An 8,356-nucleotide genomic window follows, 5' to 3' on the forward strand; every position below is an offset into this window, starting at 1 on the left:
GATTACTGTCTGCCTTGTCTTCCTCTTAAATCTCAAACTTATGACTTGTACACTTTTTGCTACAATAAAGCCTAGACCCTTATAGGTGGTTGTAGTTTAGACTGATCACAGCAGATTGAGAGCACTGACATATTTTTTTCAAATACACTTGCTGTTAGACCAAGTTAAATAACTGCAAACAGCTTTCCTTTTTACTGCAACAGAGGAACAAACATCATTTTTCCCCCCCTTTTTTTTTTTTTTTTTTTTTACAGAAAAGATCAGAGCTGAAAGCAGCACTGATATGGATTCCAGAAAATGTGTAATTTCCTGACTTCAACAGAAGAGAGCACACACCATGGAATTGTTTGCTATTTGTGAATACTGTTTCTAGAAAGATTATATCTGAAAAATGTAACTTGCCTGCTTTAAGTCTACAAAAGTTTTTTCTTCAAGCTCTCAAAACTTACCTGCCAGAAATACTTCTCAGGTTAGTTTCTTTGTTTAATTCCACACACTGTCATTTTCTGACAGTTGTAAGTATACAGTTTATTTACTGTTTTTGGAGAGTGGTCGGTTGTTAGAAATTAACAGGTCTGAGAAAAAACACATATGCTACAATTTCTGTACCCAGCTTACATCACAGCAGTAATTCCACATTGGAACTATGCAGTTAAGCTACTCTGTGCTTGATAAGAAATAAAAGGCATATTTTGTAGCTTAAGGAAGTGATGTTTAATAAGTCAGGATTGTGTGGATAAATATTAAACACATCTGTAAATAGGCTAGCACCTGGCCTAATTCAGTTCATTATACTGCCCACAAGAATCTGATCAGAGTTTTCTGTCTGACGCTGGCTTTTTTCTTGTTTAAACTTGGGGTATGGTTTTTGGTGGATGTTTATTTGGTGTGTGTGTCCAGCACTGAAAATGCTAATTTTCTTAGCATGGACAAAGCCACAGTAAACACTAGCCTAGTCTGGCCAACAGACATTTCAGAAAAGCTACCCTGATTGCCTAGATAAACTACTAATTAAATTTAACCAAGGCTAATCCTAGCACAGCAAAATACAAGAGGCACCTTGACTACACTGTAGGTGGGTGCAAATTCATCATTAAATTTATTCCCATCATGAGGCACCCTATAATAGTAGCTTTAAAACTATAACTTTTGACTTAATTACTGTTTTTTACACAGAAAAGAACTGTTAAAGGAACAGTAGTTTTTCTGTCTTGTAAAAAGAAAACAATCAAACTTGGCTAAATATTCATTCCCAAATAAGCAAATATATGCTGTCGTTTTTTCTGTCTATCAAGGCAGTACTGAACATTTAACAGCATTCATTCCATTTGCTGCTTGAGGAGTATGGAGAGGAATTCCTGTTTCTTGAGCATAACTGTTTCCTGGGTGAAGTTGGTAAACTGAACTCTAGTTTTTTCCGGCCTTCTGACGTCTTGAGTCCAATTCTGTCCTGCATTACAACATGAGCTTAAGCAATGCTGTTTGAAAAAGGGAAACTGCTTGGGAGCTGATGATTAAAGAACATTTGTGTAATGCATTGTGTGTCACTCTCGCTAAAACTGCTGGCCTACCATTCTCTTAGAGTTATGCCCTGTCTCTGTAGGGTCAGCAGATAATTGAAACCAGATTAGGTGACTTGATTTATATCTCACTCCAAGCAATTGGGGGAATTAAAATTGGGGGTGTTAAAAAATCCCATCAGACTAATATCTGTTTGGATCTTTTATTAAAAACTATATAACAAATTCCTTAAATAAGAATACAGCTATAACAGGTTCTCTCAAACAGGCATTCTTTGCAATTTGAGAACTGTATTTCAAAAGTTAATTTAACGGTTTTGAAGAAAAAACATCAGCATGAGCAGATTTGCAGTACAGTTTTGAATAGGTAAAAACATGATTGGCCATGTGATAGCAACCTGGAAACAATGGGGAATAGCTTTAAACTGAGACTTGGCAAAACCCTCTGCCTGTTGGAAAGGATACACACATTTCAAAGCATTAACTTAATCAACAACCTTTATCGACTGAACATGAGGATGAGACTGGCTATGGGGCATTCGTCCACCCTGTCCTGTAGGTCTCACAGTGGTGGCACTAGAAGCATGATGGAGAGTTCGAGGGTATTTAGCAGCAGTGGCTTGGGATATGGTTTGCTGAAGGGGAAAAAAAAAGATACATCAGAACTACGAAAAGTACTCACAGAAACAGTTTCCCATTGTATTAGCTGGAACATCATGATCTGCACCTTAGAACTGGTAATGATTTAGAAGAAAGAAGAAGTGGCATCTGTGTCTAACTCCCTGACATCCACCACCATCTATATTTTAATTCTTTTTAAAAACACAAATTTCAGTGTTTGATCTCATAAAAGCTCAGGGTGCCTAATTCAGGCCTCTTGGTTATTTTTTTTTCCTTTGGGTCTCTGAAAGTTTGACTGTAGCTCTAATTAATTATAGCAACACTGCTTTGAAGTTAAGATCACTTTTAAATAAAGCGAGTTAGCCACCCCCTAAAGACATACCAAGAAATCTTACCAAGCAAATACCCTCAGACAAGGTGGTGGTTACATTTTCATTGTAGGCAGATGGTCTCTCTGCAGCAATAAGTAGCAGTCAATCCCTTTTTAATCAAACTAACACCATTCCTGACAGCTTCTCTCCATTGCCAACAATTAATTCAATCAGAAAAATACAATTCAGGCTAGCTGACTCTGCACCAGGCATTTACTGCCAAGTGCACATGAGTAGGAAGGTATGTAGGAAAGGGAGGCCTAAAAAAAGAGCCTCTGGGCCAGAGAACTGCAATGGAACTGATGGCTTCTTTTTTCAAGTTCTGGGATAGAGCAAAAATGTACAAGTGTCTTAAAAAAAATCTCTTCTCACAAACCTCTCCTTTTTCTCCCCCCTGCTCCCAGCTCCCTTTCTAAGTTGCAGGCATCTTGAAGTTACAAGAGACACTCTCTAGCACAATAGCCAAAGTGACTAGTCACATCCAAATTCAGTCACTTTCATTAAGAAAAATTAAGCACACACACCAGGTTTCAAGACCCCTGCTGGCCCCTTGATGAAACTAAACCCCACTTACTCTCAACCTGAATGTTTCCTAAAATCCAACAGAAAGTATGTCAGAAAGGTCTAATAGACTGAAGAGGATGGAAACGCAGAGCTGAGGATCCTTCACTGCAAACACTCAGCCCCTAAGCATGTCTATTTAGACCAAGAGAGCAAAAGTACTGGTGCTGATCAGATTTATGGCAGTACTGATCAAGGGGACGAAAGAATGACCTTTCTGATTATCTGGGCCAAAATCAGAGAACTTTATAGCCAAAAAAGCTGGATCTCCTGCATCCGCTCAAAGCAAAAAAGAGCTCTTACCCTGGCAGTAGCCAGCCTAATTAGCTCAAGAAATGACATAGGCTAACTCATATCTTTCAGCTAATTAGGCCACCGCACAAATGGTTTTTCTTAGAATATATTGTCTATTTGAAACTTAACTAATATATTCACTGTCCCACAACATACTGCATAGAAGTTTGCATGGTAGAAAGAGGAAAGAATGAATCAACTGCAACAAACAGCAGGTTTAATTAATCGCTTTGTTTTGTTGTCATGCAAACAAGATGGTAGCTTGGGAGACTGTCATTAAGACAAGGGATGCATATCAATCACTCCATCTTATTTTTATACCTTTGGCCAGTCACACTTCTCACCATTAAAATTAAGTTGGTATACAAGTTTTGTCTATCAAGTGACTGACAGAAATCATTCCCAAAGTTATTGCATATACTGAATGATGGAGAAAGGGGACAGTAGAAGAAGACATAAGGAACCAAACAGGACTTGCTTCCACAGCTCTGAACATGGCTGTCCACTAAGTGAAGGTGTTAGGGTGGAGCAGAAGGGGAGGTATTTACTTCCTTCCCTCATTTTGATGCAAGTTTTAATTCCAGTGCCCACCTAGCATCAAGAATGCTTCTTATTTATTCTAACAGCCCTTCAGCAAATGACCTCTGTCCTGAGGAGTTTTTAATCTTCTTGCAGGCAGGAGGTAGGGTAAAGGTCCATTTCACTTACCTGAGTTACTGGATGATGCTTTTCTACAATGACTGAACTCATGGGTGGTGAGACTCCCATTACAGCTAAACTACTAATTCTGTTCTTTTGCCCCAAATCAGGCCGGCCTGTGATTCGAGCAGTGATTGTTCTTCCTGCTTTCTGTTGAGCAGAAGTCACTACTCTTGCCATGGGCTATAAACAAACAAGACAGTAGTTGGCAGAAGTATAATGTTTACAATGCACCTGTACAGCTGCTTAGGCTTATTAGCTGCATATATGAATAGAACATCCCAGTACTGTATAACTGAGATTACATACAGTAAGCAGAGCTAAAATTTGATACTTAATTGCAATTAGTTTACCATGGCATTCTGCATCCTATGTAGAGAATATATATTTACTACAAGCAGTGTGAGTACTGTGATGTGGTAAGTGGGCATAGTGCTGAAAAGGAATAAAATCAGCATGAAAGTGGCCTCTTTGTCAGATATTTTGACAAATCTAGCAATCTGTAACAATTCTAGCTTTGCTTTAAGGCTGCAAGCCAGTAACAGCTGTAGGCACCCACATCACCCTGGCAGAGTCCTTGAATCAATAACATGCCAGGCACCAAAAAGCTTACACATGAAAATGAAGTGCTGCCATTTTCCAACCCTTCCTCCTTCCCTGGAGACATACCAGCAGCAAATTGCATCAGATGGGAAAAGGAGAGAGGATAGCAGCTAGCGGAGGAAGAAAAGCAAAAAGAACAGCTTAGAAACAAATGTGGAGTGGTGGGAAGTGCAGGGGAAGGAATGAGCAGCAAGTGGGAAACAAGACAGCTATTTTTTTTAAAGCTTCTCTCAGCAATTAAAAAGTGAATTACTCCTGTTGTTCAGTTTATGATTTTACATTATCTTTACATTCATTCTCTCTCCTTTGTCAACTCCACAATTTTCCCTCTCCCAAAAACCATTCAACATTGTTTAATACTCTTTCACTATGAAAAAAAAATCCCTATAAGACAAACTGGAGCAGTTTCTAGCTTTTGCCCAAATCTTCATCTAAATTCTTAGATGATTTCCTCCTCTTCATATTTCTATAACTTATCCCCAAAATATCACTCAGAAGTCCTCCAAAATAGATTTTAGGATGACTGGAAAATCTTGAAAAATGAATCCATTTAATTCTAGTTTGTTACCAGTTTTTGAGCTGAGATGATGCCAGATCCTACAGCTGTACTAGTGACTATTACTGGAGAGTCTGATTCTAATCTGGTCTGAGAAGTACTTGCGTGGCCCAGGTGGGAAGAAAACTGTGAATAAATCAAAAGGTTTATAAAGGAATGAGAAAGAAGTATTGTATTTTTGTTCATACTTAATCCTTTACTGAAAATGCAGTTAGGTTACTCTTCTAATGATCTTCAAATAATGCTGCTGAAATTTAGTTTTCTTTACAGATTTCATACTTAGAAAACTGAAAATGAGTCGACTTAAACGCCGTACACAGTTTTGTTTTTTATTTGTGCAGCTACAGAGTTTGAAGTAATAACTAAGATTACTGTAACTGAAAGCAGTAATGCAACTGTTTTGTGAAACCATTGAAAGACTTGGGATCAGAGATGACCCGAGCAGGGTGCAGGGTCTGGGGCAAATCAGCCTGCGTGGGGCCCTGCCCCCGGATGCAAGGAGCTGGCAGCAGATTCGACAGTGGGGGGGTGGGGGTGCTGAGAGGCTGGGCGTGAAGCCAGCAGCAGTACAGTCACCACAGCCACTCCACCCAGCTCCACAGGGCCCTCCCAAGTGCTGAGCTCAGGGCAGTTGCCCAGATTCCCTCTCCCCCACCAGGCAGCTCTGCTTGGGATTGCAAAGTTTAAATAACTCTGACTCACGATCTCCTGATCCAACCCTCAGATCACTGGATTTTCCCAGCTGGTAAGTGAAGGGAAAGGGGCAGGGGGAGAGGGAAGAAGCAGGGGGCAGATCGAGACCCTGCGGTGAGGGAGGGAGTGGGGCAATAGCAGGGGCAAGGTGAATGGGGCCCTAGGGCCAGGGTGGGTCATCCAGAGGCGGGGGGGTGAGGGGGGAGCAGCTCCCCACAGCAGCACACATCCCCCATGGAGACATGTGCCCCCATGGTACGGAGGCAGGTTGCCCGCAGAGAGCAATCTGCCTCTGCCCCCTGGGGGGCACGTGACCTCATGTCTTCCTTGGGGGGTGCACTGCTACGGGGAGCCATGATCCCCTCCACCCCTGGATGACCTGCCTGAATTCCAGGGCCCCATTCACCTGTGCCCCTGTTCCTGTCCCACTCCCACCCTTAACATGGGGGCCTGGATCTCCTACACCCCTTCCCTTTCTCTCCACTTATCAGCTAGGTGCTGTGTCTCAGTCTGCCCCTCACTCCCAAGCCACAGCCCCCCAGTTTTGCTGCTGCTTCTCACTCCTGACCCACAGTACCCCGCATCCTGCCACGGGTTTGGGGAGCCTGACTCTCCAGGCTCCAAGACCCACACACACCCATAGCCCTCAAACCCTTCACAAATAACCACCCTACACACTTCAAAAATAGCATCTCATGACTTGTGTGCCAATCTTTTGATTTTTTTTTTAAGAGTTCGTGTCATGATTTTTGGCATGGTGGGGTTGGCAATACTGTGAAAGGTAAGAATAAATAGCCAAGCTGAGAAAGAGAGTTTGACTGTTTCCCCTGCTGGTTCAAGTTTTACATAGGTAACAAAAGAAAAACCACAAGAAAATGGAAACTATGACTGTAAAACCATTAATTTTCAGTGGGACTCATAATAGACGTTATCCCTAAATGACTTTTATTTCATGTTTTGGAAATGACTAATTACTAAATTGACACTATTCCTAGTAGCATTTTTAAACATCACGGCTAAATACAGATGCTCAAAAAGCCCTTGGCAGAAGCGCTCTGCCACACTTTACTTAAACTGCTATAAGTTAGAGCACAAGTGAACTGAACAGATGTTTGCTTTTGGAGAGGGAGGTGTGGAGGCCTCAGTGCCTATCTGCACTGGCTACTGGGGGTGCTACCACATGCTTCCCAGGAGGCTGCCAGAGTGGCCCCCTCTCCCCAGCCCCTGCCCTCCCACCAGCTGACAATTGTCATCAGCAGCTGGAGAGAGAGAGAGAGACCCCTCCCCCAGCCAGGCAGCAGCAGGCCACAGGGCCAGGGCTGCTGTGAGGAGAGAGAACCTAGATCCCTTCCCCAACAGCTGGGCAGTCCTCCTGCCCAGTCCACGGGGGCTGCACTGTATCCTTGCAGCAGTCCTGGCCAGGCAGTGCTCTGTTGCAGGGCCAGAGCTGCTGTGGGGACACAGAGACCAAACCCCTTTCCCCATATCCCTCTGCAGCTTGGCAGCCATGTGCCATTGAGCTAGGGCTGCTGTGGGGAGAGAGACCCCGGACCCCTACCTGTGCAGCCCCTCTGGCCAGGTTGTGGTGGGAAATAGGGCCAAAGCAGCTGCAGGGAGAGAGACTTCCCTCCTTCCCATCCCCCAATCCCCAGCAGACCATGGCTCACAGAAGTGATGTAAAAGGTTAAACGATTAAACTTTTAACTGAGAAGTGCAGTGATAACCATTTAGCTTACTGGTTATCCTTTAGCTCACGGTGGCCACAGTCTGGCAGGGAAGGGAACCCACCCAGTGCACCAGCTGGAAGCAGAAGGCAGGACAGGCAGGAGGAGGGGAGGAAGAAGGGGCTATGGGGACTAGTTAATGAGGAAAACAGTGAACAGCCTAATGACTCAACAACTGAGCCATTAGCTGCTCATTCACAGGTGCTCCCTCCCTCCCAGTGCAGGGCTTCATGTGGGCTGTGTTGTCTGGCTAAGCTTGCCTCCTCCTCTCTTCCTCCCAGTCAAAGGGTTCTTGGGAGCCTGTAGCACAGGGGTGGGCAAAATGCGGCTCACGGGATGGATACGGCCTGCCAGGCCATTCTATCCAGCCCACGGGGCCCCTAAAAATTTAGAAAATTAATATTTATTTGTGCCTGGCTGCCTGTCATGAGGCCCTCAATGACTTGCCAAAACTCAGTAAGCAGCCCTCCACCTGAAACTGCCTGCCCCTGCTGTAGTGGCTCCCAACAGCAGCTGTGTCCACTGTTATCAGTTGTTTAACTGATATAATTAGAGGAGCTTAAACAAATATTTTTTAAACAATATTTATATCCCTAGCTCACAGCTGGCTGGAGGAAGGAGGTGGGGCTGGGATCAGAGGCTGTCACTGATTTGGGTCGGCCAAGGAGGTGGGGCTGGCCTGGTCCTTGGGCAGTGCAAAGGAGCTCTGCCCAA

The 8,356-nt window shown here is 43.6% G+C and overlaps 2 protein-coding genes and 1 long non-coding RNA gene across 5 annotated transcripts in view; 2 read left to right on the forward strand and 1 right to left on the reverse strand.

Moving 5' to 3' along the window:
* Window positions 1-763, forward strand: part of ANKDD1B (ankyrin repeat and death domain containing 1B) — a 79,605-nt gene extending 78,842 nt beyond the window's left edge. Inside the window, exon 15 of the mRNA XM_019517711.1 lies at window positions 255-763. Within this exon, the coding sequence (XP_019373256.1) occupies window positions 255-313 (59 nt within the window). The 3' untranslated portion in view covers window positions 314-763. The remainder of the gene's footprint in view (window positions 1-254) is intronic.
* Window positions 764-1,707: 944 nt separating this feature from the next.
* The window catches only part of POC5 (POC5 centriolar protein), a 60,264-nt gene continuing 53,615 nt past the window's right edge, over window positions 1,708-8,356 (reverse strand). For 2 of the 3 annotated variants that reach the window (XM_019517708.1, XM_019517709.1), the window contains 3 exons: window positions 5,238-5,351; window positions 4,076-4,249; window positions 1,708-2,155 (listed from right to left, as the gene is read on the reverse strand). In XM_019517708.1, the coding sequence (XP_019373253.1) occupies window positions 2,006-2,155; window positions 4,076-4,249; window positions 5,238-5,351 (438 nt within the window). In that variant the 3' untranslated portion in view covers window positions 1,708-2,005. The remainder of the gene's footprint in view (window positions 2,156-4,075; window positions 4,250-5,237; window positions 5,352-8,356) is intronic. The other variant, XM_019517710.1, reaches the window with a different exon arrangement.
* The window catches only part of LOC109297718, a 5,958-nt gene continuing 5,673 nt past the window's right edge, over window positions 8,072-8,356 (forward strand). The window contains exon 1 of the long non-coding RNA XR_002097396.1: window positions 8,072-8,310. This is a non-coding gene — a long non-coding RNA (uncharacterized LOC109297718). The remainder of the gene's footprint in view (window positions 8,311-8,356) is intronic.

This window comes from Gavialis gangeticus, unplaced genomic scaffold (assembly GCF_001723915.1).
Source record: "Gavialis gangeticus isolate Ggan-Ray unplaced genomic scaffold, GavGan_comp1, whole genome shotgun sequence".
Taxonomy (NCBI): Eukaryota; Metazoa; Chordata; order Crocodylia; family Gavialidae; genus Gavialis; species Gavialis gangeticus.